The following is a 19,500-nucleotide window of genomic DNA, read 5'->3' on the forward strand; positions in this document are numbered from 1 at the left end:
TCAGCAAAGAGCCCATGACATTTTGAGGCAGCAAGGTACGTTCAGAGCATAACAAATGTGGTGACCAAACAGTGCATAGCACGCTCCTGTGGATAGCAATGTGATAAGGACCAGGTGAAGTATTATTCCGGGCATAGATAAAGTCAACTATTGGCCATGACACCAGGCACAACACAATCTCCAAAACTGTGTCCCGGGTACCCTTACTGCCACAGTCTCATCCAGACCAGAAACACTGACTGCCATAAAGCCGACCTCCACAACATGTTGTATGCGGCACGCCACTCACTAACTTAAGGAAGGGAGAAAAGTAGACTATCAGCTGAACCGCACACACCACTGAACATTGAAATAAAATTGGTCTGATAAGCTACAATTCCGGCCAGGCTGCATACTGGCAAACACCAAACCACGAACTGGTCATTGCTGATTTCCAAAGGCAGGCTCTGAGCCAGTTTAATTCGGCCGAAGCGGATGAAAACCCCGGTCTCTCTCACCGTGGACAGCTCATCGCAGCCCAGCAGTTGGTAGTAATTCTCGGGATCCTGAGCGCTGCCGTTCAGTATCCCGTCCATCTGCAACGATGCTCCTCAGCGCAGCTCCCCGCTGTCTGGTTGCGTCTTGGGTTTACCTCCTTATATAGGACGCAGTGTACTGCCCAGCGGATGTACCGCCCACTGACCGAGTTTGCTGTTAAACTCACACATACACCCAGAGAGACGGTACGGCCAGACCTCTGGGCGTTGCAGTTTTGAGGTGCCACAGCTAGACACTCTCAGTTACTGCCCTCTGCAATACTACACAGACACGGCCCTCGCTTAAAACCGAGGTATAACGGTCAAGGAGGCGAGGGACTGAGTTCCGAAACAATACCAACTTGCATTGGTATAGCGCCTTCAAAGGGGGCAACTTGTGCTGTTCACAAAATCTTATTCAGACAAGATTTGAGGGTGAACTATATCAGGAGCTATCAACTGCAGGCCAAAATATATTTCTCAAAGAAACGGGTTTTAAAAAGCACACAGAGAGGATGGATATTGAAGCAAGAATTGGTGTAGCACTGAAATCCCAGCGGGTTGCAGATCAGAAACTCACTCCCAACAGTGATTTAAATCCAACATTTGTCAGAGAGCAGGTAACTGTAGACTCGAGTCCAGCTTCGGGACTGTTGTTGGGGCTGCATTCATCCAGGCAAGTGGGTAGTACTCCGTCACACTTCTAACTTGTGCCTTGTAGCTGGTGGGCAGGCTTTGCGGAGTCAGGTGGTGAGTTATTTACGACGGGCCTCTGACCTGCTATTGTAGCCAGTTATAAATGAACGGTGCAGTTAAACGTGTGAGGTTCTGGATGTGAGTTTGCTCGCTGAGCTGGAAGGTTAGTTTTCAGACGTTTCGTCACCTTTTTTTGATTTGAAAAAATATACTTTATTCATATGATGTACAAAAAATAAAACATTTATACACCTACCCAGCCATGCAAGCTGCTCCGGGCTACCTAGGGGGTACATACACCAACTAAAGGAAAAAAACAAAGAACAAAAAAAAGCAAAGCAAAGAAAATACCCCGGCAGTGGTCACCCCGCACAGTCCCCGTTGGCGCCCTGACCAGTTGGGGAAGGCACCAGCTGGGCCCAGTTACCACATAGGGCCCTTTTTTCTATTCTGGACGAGGGGTTTCATACCGTGGTCTTTCCCCACTGCGCCTTGGCAGCGGCTGCCCCAAGCTTTACTGCGTCCCTCAGCACATAGTCCTGGTCCTTGGAGTGCGCCAGTCTGCAACATTCAGTGGGGGTCAGTTCTTTCAGCTGGCAGACCAGCAAGTTGCGGGCAGACCAAAGAGCGTCTTTCACCGCATTGATGGTCCTCCAGGCAGTTGATGTTGGTCTCAGTGTGCATCCCGGGAAACAGCCCGTAGAGCACAGAGTCCCGCGTCACGGAGCTGCTCGGGACGAACCTCGGCAAATACCACTGCATCCCCCTCCAGACCTCCTGAGCATAGGCACACTCCAGAAGGAAGTGATAGACAGTCTCGTTCCCCCTCCCCCCCCCCCCACCGCAGCCGCCTCGAGGGCAGCGTGCGGTGGCGCAGAGATTCCGGGCATGCATAAAGGATCTCACTGGCAGAGCCCCTCTCACCGCCAGCCAAGCAATGTCCTTGTGCTTGTTTGAAAGTTCTGGCGATGAGGCATTCTGCCAAACGACTTTGGCAGTCTGTGTGGGGAACCACATGACGGGATTCACCCTCTCCTTTTCCCGAAGGGTCTCGAGGATACTACATGCTGACCACTGCCTGACGGCCTTGTGGTCAAAGGTGTTTCCCTTCAAAAATTTCTCCACGAAGGACAGGTGGTAGGGGACGGTCCAACTACTCAGAGCGTTCCGCGGCAACGAGGCCAGGCCCATCCTTCGCAACACCGGGGACAGGTAGAACCTCAGTAAGTAGTGACGCTTGGTTATTGCGTACTGAAGATCTACACACAGCTTGATGCAGCCGCACACAAAGGTAGCCATCAGGGCAAGGGTGGCGTTCGGTACGCCCTTTCCCCCATTTTCCAGGTCTTTGTACATGGTGTCCCTGCGGACCCCGTCCATCCTCGACCCCCAAATGAAGTGGAAGATGGCCCGGGTGACTGCAGCGGCACAGGTCCAGGGAATAGGCCAGGCCTGCGCCACATACAACAGTACCGAAAACCCCTCGCACCTGACAACCAGGTTCTTACCTGTGATGGAGAGGGACCGGAGCATCCACCTGCCCAGCTTCTGCTTCAGTTTGGTGATACACTCCTCCCAAGTCTTAGTGCACGCCCCAGCTCCACCGAACCAAACGCCCAGCACCTTCAGGTAGTCTGTCCTGATGGTGAAGGGGATGAAGGAGCAGTTGTCCCAGTTCCCGAAGAACATGACCTCGCTCTTACCCCTATTGACTTTGGCACCCGAGGCCAGTTCAAACTGGCCGCAGATGTCCAACAGCCTACTCACCGACCGATGATCAATGCAGAAGATGGCGACATCGTCCATTTACAGGGAGGTCTTGACCTGAAGGCCTCCGCTGCCTGGGATAATCACGCCCTTCAGGCTCATGTCCTTCCTGATGGATGCGGCGAAGGGCTCCACACAGCACACGAACAAGGCAGGAGAGAGCGGGAGGCCCTGCCTGACTCCAGATCTGACGGGAAAACTGTCCAATTCCCACCCGTTGATCGAGACTGCGCTAACGATGTTGGTGTAGAGCAGCCGGATCCAATTGCGGATGCCCTCCCCGAACCCCAATTTGGAGAGGACCTTTCAAAGGCCTTCTCTTGGTCCAGGCTGACAAGGCAGGTGTCCACCCGCCTGTCCTGCACGTAGGCGATCGTATCCCTGATGAGCACGAGGCTCTCAGCGATCTTCCTGCCCGGCACAGCACAGGTTTGGTCAGGGTGAATCACTGACTCCAGGACAGACCTGACCCGGTTGGCTATGACTTTGGCCAGGATTTTGTAGTCCACATTCAATAGTGAAATGGGACGCCAATTCTTAATTTCTTCCCTCTCCCTCTTCCTCTTGTAAATGAGGGTGATGATGCCCTTCCTCATGGACTTGCACATTTCCCCTGCCCGAAGCGCACTATCGTACACCTCCAGCAGGTCCTGGCTGACCAGGTCCCACAGAGCGGAATACAGCTCGACCGGTAAGCCGTCGCTCCCGGGAGTCTTATTCCTCTCCAAGGACTTGAGGGCTCTGGTCAACTTGTCCAGGGATATCGGCCGGTCCAGCCACTCCCTTGTGCCGTTGTCTAAGACCTCCGTGATAGATGACAGGAACGACTCGGAGGCTGTGCTGTCCGTGGGCTTCGCGTCGTACAGTCCGGCATAGAAGGATCTGCTGATCCTCAAAATGTCGGGCCGAGACGACGTCACCGAGCTGTCATCCTTCTTCAGCCAGCTAAGCACAGAGATCTCTTTGTGCACCTTCTGAAAGGAGAAATGCAAGCACGTCTCGTCCTGCTCCACGGAGCGGACCCTGGACTGGAAGATTATCCTGGAGGCCTCCGCGGCGAAGAGCGAGGCTTGCTGGCCCCTCACCTCGCGGAGGTCCTCCGTGACATCGACCCCCATCAACTGCAGAAGAAGCAGGCTCTGCACCCTTTTCTGGAGTCGCGACAGCGTTCCCCGCCTCTCTCTCGCCTTCCGAACACCCTTGGAGGACAAAGAACCTCTTGATGTTCTCCTTCACCGTCTCCCACCAGTTGCCCGGAGACTCAAAGAGGGGTTTCACGGTTCTCCAACCAGCGTACTCTCTGTTAAGCTCCTCGACGTTCTCTGGGGTCAACAGTCGTGTGGAGCTTCCACGTCCCCTTGCCGGCCTGCTGGTCGTCCTGTAAGTGACAGTTGGCCAGCAGGAGGCAGTGGTCAGAGAAGAACACCGGCTCGACGCCGGTGGTCCTGACTGAGAACGCCCGTGACACAAACAGGAAGTCTATCCTTGAGCAAATAGACCCGTCTGGCTGCGACCAGGTGTATCTCTGCTGTGCTCCGTCTGCAGGGGTGCTGAAGATGTCAAACAGCTTGGTGTCCTTCCCTATGCCCATCAGGAATCTGGACGTGACGTCCAGTTGATTCCCCCACCCGCTGTCCCCATGCCGGATCTTCCATCTGCATCGATGATGCAGTTGAAGTCTCCGCCTAGGATGACCGGCCTGGATGTAGCCAGCAGGGGTGGAAGCTGCTGCAGGACGGCCAACCGCTCACTCCGTACCGCTGGGGCGTACACGTTGATCAGCCTCAGGGGAGCATTCCTGTAGGTGACATCAGCCACTAGGAGGCGCCCCCCCCACCACCTCCTGAACTTGAGAGATGGTGAAGTTGCGCCCCCGCAGCAGAATAGCCAGGCCCGAGGAGCGACAGTCGTTACCCCCCGACCAGATCGAAGGCCCACAGGTCCAGGCGCCGGACCATTTCCCGTACCTGCTGAGGTGCGGTATCCTGCACTCCTGCAGAAACAGGAGGTCTGCCTTGACGGTGGTCAGGAAGGCCAACGTGGACACACATCTTGCAGTGGACTTGACGCTGCGCACATTAATGCTCGCAACTCGTACGCCCATTGTGGGCAGTGACCGCAGTACCCTCCCCAAGTCCAAGGTCCAGCACCTCCATCTGTCCCTTCATGCCCATTGCCCAGGCTAACTGCTGGACGTTCTCCGGGCTCAGGAAACCGTCCGTGCTGCCTTCTGGGCGGCATCCCCCCATCGGGGGTACGGAGGTGGGAGAGTCCGGCTCTGGGTCAGGCTGGGGACATGCTGTTTCCTCCTTCCCACCTGAAAGTTCCGGGCGCCCTCCAGGGCCCCAGCAGCGCATGGCTGGGTGTCGGAGGGAGCCTCAGGATGCCTCCCATCACTTGGAATCGGGGTGCCGCTTTCCTTCTCCCTTGAGATCTTTAGCTTCTTCTTTGGGCGGGCCTCCTCCAAATCTCCCTCGTCAGAAGAGCTCTTATCGCCCCCCTGTACCTGCCTTTTCCTGCCTGATGGTTGTGGTGCCAGGGCCTGCCGGTGCGCCTTCCTCCTTGCTTTCTGGACCATCGTCCACTCCCCTGGGTCACCTGTCAGCTCCTCCATCGACTCCGGGTTGTCGGGGGGGTGGGGGGGGGGGAGCGGAGCCTGCAGGGGCGCTTTGCTGGCCTCGGGTCCATCTTGCGGGGCTGGGCCGTCCTGCACGACCTGGCCCTCCTGCACATTAGGTGGGGTCCTTGTAGGGGCCTGGTGCCTTCCTCTCCTCCGGGGGACTTGCCCCGCATTGCCCCTGCCGGTGACCTGGGCATAGGTGGTCCCCCACTGCGGGCATGCCATATAGAGGTGGCCCGCTTCCTCGCAAAGGTTGCAGCTTTTCTCTTGTGGGCAATCCTTTGCAAGGTGTCCGTCCTCCCTGCAGTTCCTGCAGATGGTGGCTTACAGTCGGCCGCCACATGACTTGACCTCCCACAGGCATGGCAGACTTTAGGTTGCCCTGCGTAGGTCAATTAGCCCTTGCTCCCGCCGATCGCGAAGCTGGACGATGGGTGTATGATGTTCCCGTCCGAGCCCGTCCTTAGCGTCACCCTGACTGCCTCTTACTGGTCCAGATCCCGAAGGGGTCCATGATGTTGGTTAGGTCCCCTTCCACATTCACGTACCTTCCAAGGAAGGTCAGGACATCAACTGCTGGCACATGCAGGTTGTACATGTGTACAGTCACCATACGGCTCCTCTGCACCGGCATCACGAACAGCGGGACAGCAGTCAGTACGGAGAGGGGGCCCTCACCTCCTTTCTCCTTGAACACCTCCAGGAAGCGCTCGCAAAGCTTGGCACTCCTGAAGGTCACATCGTAAAAACCCCCTCCGGGGAAATCCTGCAGGCAGTAAATGTCCGCAGCAGCAAACCCACAACAGTCCAACAGGACCCTCTTCATGAAGAAGGTGCGGTCCACAGGTGCACCTTCATCACGGTAACGCAGATGGTGTTCCGGACCCCCTGACCCGGGGCATGAGCAGTCGCTGCAGCCATCGTTGCAGGTTGGCTGCTCCCCTGAACCAGCGTTAGGCCGAAGCCAGCATTAAGAACCACCGGTTGCAAGGGTGCACAGCCAACCTGACGTCTTCCTTCCACTTCCAACACAGTTGTGCTCTCCTCTTTTCGGTCCACAAAAGAGTGGGTCTTTATTTTGTTCCGGATGTAAGCTGGTTCACTGAGCTGGAAGGTTAGTTTTCAGACGTTTCGTCACCATTCTAGGTAACATCATCAGTGAGCCTCCGATGAAGCACTGGTGTTATGTCCTGCTTTCTATTTATCTGTTTAGGTTTCCTTGGGTTGGTGATGTCATTTCCTGCATTGGTGATGTCATTTCCTGTTCTTTTTCTCAGTGGATGGTAGATGGGCTCCAAATCAATGTGTTTGTTGATGGAGTTCCGGTTGGAATGCCATGCTTCTAGGAATTCTTGTGCGTGTCTTTGTTTGGCTTGTCCTAGGATGGATGTGTTGTCCCAATCAAAGTGGTGTCCTTCCTCATCTGTATGTAAGGATACTAGTGATAGTGGGTCACGAACCATGAACCATAAACCATAACCACTCTCCCCTACATCAAAGACATTTCCAAAATGACTGCCAGGCTACTCAGACCTCTTGGCATCACGGTGGCCCACAAACCCACCAACACACTAAAACAGCAGCTAATGAACTTAAAAAACCCTATACAGACAACAAGCAAAATGAACGTCATCTACAAAATACTTTGCAAGAACTGTGACAAACACTACATTGGACAAACAGGCAGAAAGCTAGTCACCAGGATACATGAACATCAACTAGCCACAAAACGACATGACCCGCTATCACTCGTATCCTTAGATACAGATGAGGAAGGACACCACTTTGATTGGGACAATACATCCATCCTAGGACAAGCCAAACAGAGACACGCACAAGAATTCCTAGAAGCATGGCATTCCAACCGGAACTCCATCAACAAACACATTCTTTTGGAGCCCATCTACCACCCTCTGAGAAAAAGACAAGGAACTGACATCACCAATGCAGGAAATGACATCACCAACCCAAGGAAACCTAAACAGATAAATAGAAAGCCAGACATAACACCAGCGCTTCGTCGGAGGCTCACTGATGATGTTACCTAGTATGGTGACGAAACGTCTGAAAACTAACCTTCCAGCTCTGCGAGCAAACTCACATCCAGAACCTCAACCTGAGCTACAAATCTTCTCAAAACTCGTGTGTAATTCATATAGATCATCCTTGTCGGTATTTTGGATGTAAGAGTTAGTTATTCCTGTGAACGGTTTTTTCCTTTTTACAAAGAAAGGTCATAAAGTCCATCCAGAACAGTGATTTAAATCCAACTTCCTTCAAAGAGCAGGTGACTGTGGACCTTGTGGTTAATGGAAAGATGTGTATACAATTCTGTTCACAATAGACAGGTTAAACATCTAAGATTATTAGCTTTGTTATGAGCTCAGAAGAGCTTAGGATGGGCAAAATGTTTTTGAATTTGGTTCAGAAGACACCATTTTCTCCTGAAAGGAGGATTTGGAGCAGTTCAGAGAACTATCACTTCAACAGGATTTAGTTTGTGAAATTTCTAAACTAGCGTTTGGTTAGTAATCTACAGGCTGTTGGTGCCAGGTTTAAGCTCTCAGATTTGTGAAAGGTTCACATCAGCAGATTTGAAAATGGCACATTGAGGTCTTCATAGTCCAAAAGGAAACCACCAGTCAGTTAAATACAACATGAGAGAACTGAGATAGGGAAGTAATTTCTCTAGACTTCAATCTATCGATCAGACAGTGTCACAAAACAGGTTGAAGTGTTGTTTTGCTGTGTGTTTAGATCTCGCTAGCTGTATTCTGAAGGGGTTGAAAGTTTTAGTTAGTTAATGATTAAATTCTCAGTCATTCTCATGGCAAATGGGAACCAGATGTACAAAGGCAGACGATAAGCTTAAGAGCTGCACTATCCGCAACATAGAGCCAATGCTGTGAGAGACACAGATGGTGTTTGTAAAAAGTGTGGGGAAAAAGTACAAACATAGCAACTGTACAAAGGGGTCGGACTTTCTGGGAACTGACCACAAACAACGGAATTCGGTTCTTGCAAAGCTTCACCAAAAAGCAGCAAACCAGATGCATGTGTAGTCCACAAAGCTGATCTCATCTACGCGTGGAAATATCTTCACTACTTTTGCCCCACTAAACTCTTTTGTAACTTAAGAAGAGCTCCAACACATCACACTCCAAACACACTAACCAACTGCCACTTCTCTGGCTCAGTCACTCACCTACCATCTGAACCTCTCATCCACCCCATCATGTTATCACTTCCTCGCCTATCACTTTACCCCCTCACTCACCACCTTAACCCTCCTGTCACTCAATCCCTCATCTTCCATAACACACCACCACCCCATCCCCTCATTCTCCTGTCACTTGTGTTTTACCCACCTGCCATCTGGGGGGGGGTGGAGGCAATTAGATCAGTTGGAGGGAGCATTGGTTTGTGCTGCAGAGCATTCATTTCCCACATCAGCTGAGGTTACCATGAAGATCCTACCTTCTCAACCTTGCACCTCACCTGACTCTCAGGTTAAACCTACCGCCGACTGTCTCTATCCAGTGAGTGAGTGTCCCTGTGGTGAATGTTAACTTAGGCATCTGCCGCAACGTCCCAAAACATCGGCAATCGCTGGAAAAGCTCAGCAGGTCCGGCAGCATCCGTGGAGAGAAATCAGAGTTAATTTTACTGGGCGAGTGGCGCTTCCTCAGAACCAAGCTCAGTTCTCACCTTGACCCCGAACGGTAACTCTGATTTCTCTCCACAGATGCTGCCGGACCTGCTGAGCTTTTCTAACAGTTTCTGTCTCTCATTTACAACTTTTTTCTGGTTTTGCCGAAACAACACACCAGCTGACCGTATCGCCCATTTATTTTAAAGACTTACCTTCACTCAACAGTTTCTCTTTGGGCATTTAATGGAATGAGGCAACTCATACCATCAAAAAGGAGCCCTAGTTTCCACAAGAGGCTCTCTGATGAAGGGTCTAGGCCCGAAACGTCAGCTTTTGTGCTCCTGAGATGCTGCTTGGCCTGCTGTGTTCATCCAGCCTCACATTTTATTATCTTGGAATCTCCAGCATCTGCAGTTCCCATTATCTCCGAGTGCCTTGTATTGCTTGGGTGAGGAGTGGGGTTGCCGAATGGGCAAGAAACAATTTACCCAAGAACATAGCAGAGACTTAGGAATTGGGAGGGGCAGAAGTGAGTGAGCTGAGGCCAGAGAGGTTAGGACACAGTGTCACATCACTACCTAGCCCTTGGAGGGTTTGAGACTCAGCAAAATATCGATGGTAATGACAAACAAATAGGCCTTATAGTTTATTTCAGGTTTACAGCATCTGTGGCATTCTCACTGGATCACCACCATAGTGCCAACTACTGCCTTCAGTAGGGTATACGTATCAGAGATAATGGGGACTGCAGATGCTGGAGAATCCGAGATAACAAAGTGTGGAGCTGGATGAACACAGCAGGCCAAGCAGCATCTTGTGCTCCTAACATGCTGCTTGGCCTGCAGTGTTCATCCAGCTCCACACTTTGTTATCTCGGGTATACGTATCTGTTGAGTGCTTATGTTAGCTCCTACAACTTAACAAGGCAACAGTGTAATGAATGAGGTAACTGACACTACTGAAGCTCCTGGTACATACATACATTACAGTTGCAGGTACTTCAGTGTTTAGGCTAAGATGAAGCTACTCAATTACAAATGGTAGCATCTTCAAGTGGCCCTGGTTAACATGGAATATGAGACCTTTATACCCTTAGGTCGCCTGGCATGATGTGGCGATGATTTCATGAGCACATCTCTTCGAAATATATTACATACAAGCTGTGAGACATAACAACAGACCATAGAAATTCAGTGCGGGACAGAACAACAAATGCTTCAAAGAAGGTTACACAGAACTGATGATGCCATCTACAAGGGAGACGAAATATTTGCATTAAAGCCAGTCAGCTCGGCGAACCAACCAACAACTCCAATGTAACAAATTATCTAACGTGGGGTGGCACGGTGGCTCAGTGGTTAGCACGGCTATCTCACAGCACCAGGGACCCTGGTTCAATTCCAGCCTCAGTTAACTGTCCGTGTGCAGTTTGCACGTTCTCCCCGTGTCTGTCTGTGTGGGTTTCCTCCGGGTACTCCGGTTTCCTCCCACAGTCCAAAGATGTGGGTTGGCCATGCTAAATTGCCCATAGTGTTCCGGCATATGTAGATTAGGTGTTATGGGGGATGGGATGCTCTGAGGGCTGGTGTGGACTTTTTGGGCCGAAGGGCCTGTTTCCACCCTGTAGGGATTCTAGGACCGAAGTTCTGACAGTGCATTCATGCCCACGCATCACACTAAGTCAGATTTCTTACAAGTTAGGTTAGAAGTCATTGCACAGGAATGAAATGTCACAAATGAACTATGTGCCCATTAGAGTTCCCATATATCACTAACCAGTTTGGCAAGAATTGGAGGATTTGCTATTTTATTATCATCATCAACAGTCTGCATTTATACATTGTTTTTAATATAATATTGATTACAGTAAAAATAGATGATCAATATCAAATCCCATCATCTAAGAGTCATTCCTGAGACCCTTTCCAGAGCAAAACACTGGTTTTAAAAAAGGACAGATATTGGCTGCTGTGATCACTTGTCCAGTTTGAGCCAAATTCATGAGCACATCAATAGACAAAGATTAGTGAGCTGAAAGTAACATTGTTCTAAATGCCACTGAACATCCTGACTGCTTCACAATTTCCTGGAAGTTACACATTGGAATCCACAAAAGAATTCTATTTCAGGAAATTGCTTTTGAGCAGAGAGAGTGAAAAATATGAAATAGCATACTATAACCAGGAAGTCTCTCTCCTTTTTCTGAAGAGGGATCCCGGCCGGAAACATCAGCTTTCCTGCTCCTCTGACGCTGCCTAGCCACCTGTGTTCATCCAGCTCCACGTTATCTATCTCAACCTCAAGATCATTGCCCAATGATAAACAACTTGTAAACTCATTGACTAAAATCCCAAATCTACAGATTTACCTTTACTGCAAAATAGAAGTCAACAATTTAATGTTTTATCAAAGATCTGTAGCTCGGACTGCATTTGGAGTTGTTGATTGGCGTGTCGAGCTGATTGATTTTCATGCAGAGACAGTAGGAACTGCAGATTCTGGAGAGTCTGAGATAAAAAGATGTACAGCTGGATGAACACAGCATGCCAAGCAGCATCAGAGGAGCAGGAAGGCTGACGTTTTGGGCCTAGACGCTTCGTCTTTTTCTGATCAGGGTAATAGAGCAGAATGCAGAAGGATAGGAAGATGAAGGAGGCAAGGATCAGTGCCAAACCAATACACTATCCAATACATGTTGTTCCTGTAGTCAATTCTGCAGGTTGTGAGGGATTGCTGGTTGGTATCACTGAGGGGTGGTCCACACAGTTGTGACAGTAACATATCCTTAATTGATGAATTGGTGAGACCTGATGAGTCAATCAGGATCACTGCAGAGCTAACCAACCAGGGTAGTGACAAGCAGGTAGGCAATAGAATCTTACAAAAGAAACATTCACCCAACACCCACTCTTTCTTTCCCTGTTAACCACCCCGACCAAACAACCTCACAGTCCCCCAGTGAAAAACAACAGAATTTGAATACAGTGGACCTGCATTTTGAAGTACACAAGATGGTTTGGAGCAGTATGCTTCATTCATAAATTATGCTTGTTTATCCTTATCATCTCCCCCGTGAACAACCGCTTGCACACACCCCTCTCCCCATCCCCACACCCACTCTACCCCTGTAACCCACACCCACCACCCCCAGCCCCATCCCCAACCCCCTTACGCAGACCTTCCACCCAACCCCCCTTATCCACACCTTCCAACCCCTTTACCCACACCTTCCATCCTCTTCCGACCCTTACCCACACCTTCCACCCGCATCCCCTTACCCACACCTTCCACCCGCATCCCCTTACCCACACCTTCCATTCTCCCTTACCCCCACCTTCCACCCCTCCCCCATTACCCCCACCTTCCAAACCCCCTTACCCCCACCTTCCACCCCTCCCCCATTACCCCCACCTTCCACCCCTCCCCCATTACCCCCACCTTCCAAACCCCCTTACCCCCACCTTCCACCCCTCCCCCATTACCCCCACCTTCCACCCCTCCCCCATTATCCCCACCTTCCACCCCTCCCCCATTACCCCCACCTTCCACCCCTCCCCCATTACCCCCACCTTCCACCCCTCCCCCATTACCCCACCTTCCACCCCTCCCCCATTACCCCCACCTTCCACCCCTCCCCCATTACCCCCACCTTCCACCCCTCCCCCATTACCCCCACCTTCCACCCCTCCCCCATTACCCCCACCTTCCACCCCTCCCCCATTACCCCCACCTTCCACCCCTCCCCCATTACCCCCACCTTCCAAACCCCCTTACCCACACCTTCCCCCCCTTACCCACACCTTCCCCGTTACCCCTTTACCCACACCTTCCACCTCCCCTTACGCAAACGTTCCCCTAAACCCCCCCCTTACCCACACCCTCCTCACCCATACTCCCCCCCACCCCCACCCCCACCCCCTCCCCCTCCCCCTCTTTGCGTACTCTTTCCCCACTCCCCTTACCCACACCTTCGATCCGCTCCCCTCCCTCAACCCCATTTTCCTCACCTCACCCTCATCCACCCAGCCCCCGGGCTCCTTTTGCGCAGGCGCGGCTGTCGGTGCCCCCTGACCCCAGGCCCACGTGACGGCTGGGGCGGTGCTGGGGAAGATGGCGGACGGCGATCAGCTCCGGAAGAGAGCCCGGCTCGACGGCCCGGCACCAGGCCCCGCTGGCACCGGGGACCGCCGGCGGAGGGCGCCTGGCGCCGAGCAGCAGGACTCCGCCACCGACAGCCGGCACGATCTGCCGCCGAGTGACAGCCCGGAGAATGGGGCGGCGCCGGGGGAAGGTACCGGGGCCTGGGGCAAGGGCAGGTGGGGGTGTGGTGTAAGTGTAGGGAGTACCGTGGAGGGTGATTGAAGCCTGTGTGCATGGGTCATGTCGAAAGGGAAGGTTGGTGTGGGAGAGGTGGTATGTGATGGTGGGCTGGGAGAGTCTGGCACAGGGGGAGTGAGGCAGGGGGTGTGTGTACTCTGGGGAGGAGAGCAGTGGGTAACAAAGGCAGACAGCTATCAAATGCAGCTGAGGTAAGGGGTGAGGTGGCAAAGGGTGGTAAGTGGGTACTGAATGACATTTGGCTGATTACAGGAAATAGGGCAGGAGGTGGCACCCTGGTATTACCATTAGACCCTGGCGTTGTACTGAGTTCAATTCCCACCGTGGCAGATGAAGAGCTTTGAACTCACCAGAGTCTAATTGCCACGAAACCATTGACCGAAAAATCTGTTTGATTTGCTGATGTTCTCTAGGGAAGGTAACTTCTGCTCTTATCTGGCCTGGCCTACATTACCCCAGTTCTACTGCAATATTTTTGAGAAGACTTGTAGCTCAGGTTGTGGATGAGGTTGTTGGCTTGCTCTCCAAATCGGTGTGTTTGATTGCAGACACTTCGGCACCCTGTAGGTAACATTGTCAGTGCGCCCCGGTGAGCACTGACAACATCATCTAGCAGGATGACGAAACATTTGCAATCAAACACACTGGTTCGGCAAGCAAATCTACAGCCTACAGCAATATGGTTGACTTTTCCCTGCTATCTACGACTGACTTGTGAAAATGACTAGAACGTCTTATGGAAGAAGTAAAATCAGACTACTACCTCATTTTGACCTAGGTACCAGAAACAGCACCAGCAAACACAGCTCTGCTGACCCTGCGAAACCCTCCTTAGATACACTGGGGGCCAGTGCTAAAACTGGGAGAGCTGTCTCACACTCACAGAATCATGTCTTGTAGATGATGTCCCACTGTCAGGCAGACGCAGCAAAGCTGGTCACACAGCAGTACATATTTGGGGTGGTGTTGTGGGAGTGGGGGATGTGTTTGGGGAAGGGTGATGGGGCCAGGGAAATTACCCTGGGTGTCCTCAACATTGACTCCTCATTGGAGTCTCAAGGCACTAGGCCAAATGTGGACAAAAAATTTCCTGCTGATTACCACATGCCATCCTCCCTTGGCTGATGAATCAGTACTTCTCCATGTTAAACAATACTTGGAGGAAGGAATGAGGGTGACAAAATGTACCCTGGGTGTGGGATTTCAGTATCCACCACCAAGAATTTCTTGATAGCTGCACTACTCATTGAGCTGTTCGGATCCTAAAAGACATTGCTGCTAGACTGGATTTGCAGCAGGTGTGAGGGAATAAAACAAGAGAACATAGCTGACGTTACCCTCACCAATCTCATCCCCTCAAATCTGCTATACCGCAGATGCATCTGTCCATGACAGTATTGGTAAGCGTGACCACCATACAGTCCTTGTTGAGACAAGGCCTGGTCTTCTTGTTGAGAATACCCTCCATCGTGTTTGTGTGTCACTAAATGAGATTGACTAGATCTCACAACTGAAGACTGTGCATCAGTGAGACAACATGGATCATCAACAGCAAGAGAATTCTGTTCGAACACAATGTGCAACCTCATGGCCTGGCATATTTTCCCCACTCTGGCTTTGACATCAAGCCAGAGGATCAACCCTGATTCAAGTGCAGGAGGCCATGCCAGGAACAGCAGCTATCATTCCCAAAAAATAGGTGTCAACTGGTGTAATGACGAAGCAGGGCTACATGTGTGTCAAACAGCATCAGCAGCACGTGATAGACAGAGCTAAGCAATTCCACAACCAACAGATCGGATCTAAGCTCTGCAGTTCTGCCACGTCCAGAACTGAATGGTGGTGGACAATTAAACAACTCACTGGCGGAGTTCCATCCTCAACAATGGGGATGGCTACCACACCTGTGTGAAACATAAGGCTGAAGCATTTGCAAAAACCTTCAACCAGCATTGCCAAATGGATAATCCCTCTTGGCCTTCTCCAGTTGTCCTCAACATCATATGTCAGTCTTCAGCCAATTCAATTCAGTCTGTGCAATATCAAGAAACAGTTGAAGACATAGGATCCTGTGAAGGTTCTGGGTCCTCACAACATGCCGATAATAGAACTTTGAAGTTTGCATCACATATGGGGTGATTAAGAAGGTGTTAGCATGCTTGCCTTCATTGCGCAGACTTTTGAGAATGGGAGCTGGGACATTACTTTGAGGCTGTACTGGACATTAATAAGCCCTCTTCTGGAGTACTGTGTCCATTTTTGATCTCCCTGTTAAAGGAAGGATATTATTAAACTGGAGAGGGTTCAGAAGAGATTTACCAGGATGTTGTGGGAACATAGGGCTTGTGTTATAAGTAGAGGTTGCATAAGGTGGGACTTCTTTGCTAGAGGAGGTTATTATCATTATTTTATAAATCTCTATGGGAACTATAGTTAAGGTGAATGGCAGGTGTCCTTTCCCTAGGGTGGGGATTTCAAGTCGGGGGGAGCATATTTTTAAGGTGAGAGGAGAAAGATTTTAAGGAGACACAAGGGTTTTTGTTTACACACTGTGGTTTGTGTGTAGAATGAACTTTCAGAGGAAGTGGTTAATGCGGGTACGGTTACTACATTTAAAAGACACTTTGGGTAAGTACATGAGTAAGAAATGTTTGGAGGGATATGGGCCAACCTCAGGCAAGTGGGACTAGATTAAGGTCAGCATGCACTGGTTGGACTGAAGGGTCTGTCTCCATGCTGTTTGACTCTGGAATTGAAGAAACATGTACTTGAATAATTAGGTTTTAATAAAATGTACAGACGGGGAGGGGCAAAGCAAGGGGAAATAATTTCAGGAGGAAGTTCTAGTCAGAGATTAAAATCAAAGTTCTGCCATCAATAGCGGCACACAAGGTGGACGGACGTAGTGAGGCCTTTGTTAGGGGAACGAGCTTATCTATATACAGGAAATACAACAACCGAAACTATAAAAATAATTAAAAGTAGAGCTGCTTAAAAGTTATGTTTATCCTAGGTTACAGTTTGAAGAAGGAAGGGTACAGATGGCATAGTGCAGTTTGAGTATCAGAGTTTAAAGAGGCCCTGTGTGCCTGGGTCAGTTAGTACATACCAAACTAATCTAGTCCCATGTTCCAGCACTTGTCCCTTGGTCTTGTATGCTGTGGTGTTTCAATTACTAATGTACTTTCAAGTACTTCTTAAACGTGAGGGTTTGAATTCCAAAACCTTTGCAAACAATAAATTCCAAACTTCTATCACCCCCTCAGTGATAAACAGTGATTTGAGCAAAGAATTTAAGCTGTGGGAGAATCCATATCCAATTTAAATACAACCTTAAGCCATAATTGGAAATAAAAAGCCCCATAAATTACAGGTGCAGAGAATTCTGAACACTGTCTTTCTCAGCGTTGCCAAAAAAAACATGGCTGATATCAAAAGCTGTTTGTGGACTTGGATTGCTGTTTACAAATTGGCTGCCAGCTTTCCGACATTTTAACATTTCAAAAAGTATTCCTGAAAAAATGTACATTTTGTTGCAACTGCTGCTTGCAAACTTAGTAAGGGTCCAGCATTAAATGCAATTCTGTGATTGGACAGTATTTGTTAATCTTTTAAAACTGATAACTGTTCAGGTTCTCATGCTGTGCACTGGAATCTGTGTTTATTAATGCACAGGCCCCTGTTCTTTCGTAGAAGCCACACAGTGTGGAAGCAGGCCATTTAACCTATCCTGTCCCCAGGGACCCTCTGAGGAACATCCCACCCAGTCCCTGTAACCCTGCATTTCCCATGGCTCACCCACTTAAACTGCACAACCCTGAACGCGACAGGCCATTTAGCATGGCCAGTCCACCTAACCTCCGCATCTTTAGACTATGGGAAGAAACCAGAGGACCCGGAGGAAACCCAGGCAGACATGGGGAAAATGCGCTAACTACTGAGCCACTGTACCCCTTTTACAGGCAAAAGGAGCATGTGCACTAACTTTGTTGGTTTCAACTTTCAAAATAGGTGACTGCCATTCTCTAGTGCATTTTTGAGTCAATGTCTTGGAGTCAATTCCGAGTCTACTTGCTTGGTTTAAAATTTAAACAAAGCCAGCAGTTAACTGTCAGTCATGAAGTACTCCATTCTCCACAGTAGTTCCTGTCTCCATGACTCATCAGTTCTTTCAAAGTGTAGATATTTTTCGTTTACTTAGGTATTTCCTGCAAATTGCATTCTTGCATACAAGGTAAAAAGTTTCAACAAAATATGGCCTTTCAATGATTACAAATTCTATATCACCAAATGACTTGTTCAAAAAGTACTTCATTACTAGACAGTTTGGAACATCCTGAGTTTATCGAAGTTGCTTTATAAGTGCAGTCTTTTTAGTACTTTTAATTGAGAAGCAGTTTCAGTAATATTCAGCTGAAAATTTATATGTAGAAACAGCTCATAACTGTCACCAAAATATTCATGACGATAATGCAGCCTGATGATTTTTTTTTAAAACTGGTGACTTCTGTTTTCTATCATGACTTTGTTTGATATTTTGGGTAAGGGATAGACCATTTAGGACTGAGATGAGGAGGAATTTCTTTGCTCTGAGGCTGGTGAATCTTTAAAATTCTCTACCGCAGAGGAATACAGTGACTGACTCACTGAGATAGATAGATTCTAGTTACTAGATACATTGAGATTGGAAGTATAAGAAAATGGCATTGATGTAGAAGATCAGCCATTGTCAAATTGAGTGGCAGAGAAATTCCAGGGGACGAATGGCCTATTGCTGCTCGTATTAATTAGAGAACCATAGAGTGATACAGCATGGAAACTGACCTCTCAGTACAATTCGTCCATGCTGACCACGTATCTTAAATTAATCTAGTCCCATTTGGCAGCATTTGACCCATATCCCTCTTAAACCCTTCTTATACATATACCCATCCCAATGCCTTTTAGATGTTGTATTTGTACCAACCTCCACCACTTCCTCTGGCAAGTCACTCCATACACACAACATCCTCTGCATGAATAGGTTGCCCTTTCGGTCTCTCTTAAATCTTTCCCCCTCACCCTAAACCCATGCCTTATAATTATGGACTCCCCCACCCCACTTGTCTATTTACCCTGTTCATGCCCCTTGTGATTTTATAAACCTCCATAAGCACCCCTCAGCCTCCAATGCTCCAAGGGAAAAGAGCCCCAGCCTAGTCAGCCTCTCTCCCTCGCTCAAACCCTCCAACTCTGGTAACATCCTTGCAAATCTTTTCTGAACCCTTTCAAGTTATGCACTGTCCTTCCTTAAGCATGGAGACCAGAATTGAATGCTGTTTTCCAATAGTGGCCTAACCAATATCCTGTACAGTCACAACATGACTTTCAAATCCTACACTGAATGCACTGATCAATAAAGGCAAGCATACCAAATACCTTCACTGTCCTGTCCACTGGCTCTGCACTTTCAAGGAACTGTGAACCTGCATTCCAAGCAACAGTCCCTAAGACCTTACCCTTAAGTGCATAAGCCCTGCCTTGGCTTGCCTTTCCAAAATGCAGCACCTCGAGTTTATCTAAACTAAATTCCGTCTGCCACTCCTCGGCCCATTGGCCCATATGATCACCATCCTTTTGTACTCTGAGGTATCTATCTTTGCTGTTCACTACACCTCCAATATTGGCATCATCTCTAAATTTACTAACCATGCTCCCTATGTTCACATCCAAGTCTTTTATATAAAATGACAAAAAACAGTCAACCTAGCACTGATCTTCGTGGCACACCACTGGTCAAAGGCCTCCAATCTGAAAAACAACCTTCCACCACCTTCTGTCTTCTACCTTTGATGCAGTTCTGTACCTACATGGCTAGTTCTCCCTCTATTCAATGTGATCTAACCTTGCTAACCTGTCTACCATGAGGAACC

General features: G+C 49.4%; 2 protein-coding genes across 4 annotated transcripts in view; one reads left to right on the forward strand and one right to left on the reverse strand.

Annotated features, from left to right (window-relative positions):
- Window positions 1-695, reverse strand: part of dnajc12 (DnaJ (Hsp40) homolog, subfamily C, member 12) — a 35,477-nt gene extending 34,782 nt beyond the window's left edge. The window contains exon 1 of the mRNA XM_048550887.2: window positions 498-695. Within this exon, the coding sequence (XP_048406844.1) occupies window positions 498-575 (78 nt within the window). The 5' untranslated portion in view covers window positions 576-695. The remainder of the gene's footprint in view (window positions 1-497) is intronic.
- A 12,626-nt stretch (window positions 696-13,321) lies between these two features.
- Window positions 13,322-19,500, forward strand: part of sirt1 (sirtuin 1) — a 38,381-nt gene continuing 32,202 nt past the window's right edge. For all 3 annotated transcript variants that reach the window (XM_048550885.2, XM_059653167.1, XM_048550886.2), the window contains exon 1: window positions 13,322-13,541. In XM_048550885.2, the coding sequence (XP_048406842.1) occupies window positions 13,361-13,541 (181 nt within the window). In that variant the 5' untranslated portion in view covers window positions 13,322-13,360. The remainder of the gene's footprint in view (window positions 13,542-19,500) is intronic.

This window comes from Stegostoma tigrinum, chromosome 20 (assembly GCF_030684315.1).
Source record: "Stegostoma tigrinum isolate sSteTig4 chromosome 20, sSteTig4.hap1, whole genome shotgun sequence".
Taxonomy (NCBI): Eukaryota; Metazoa; Chordata; class Chondrichthyes; order Orectolobiformes; family Stegostomatidae; genus Stegostoma; species Stegostoma tigrinum.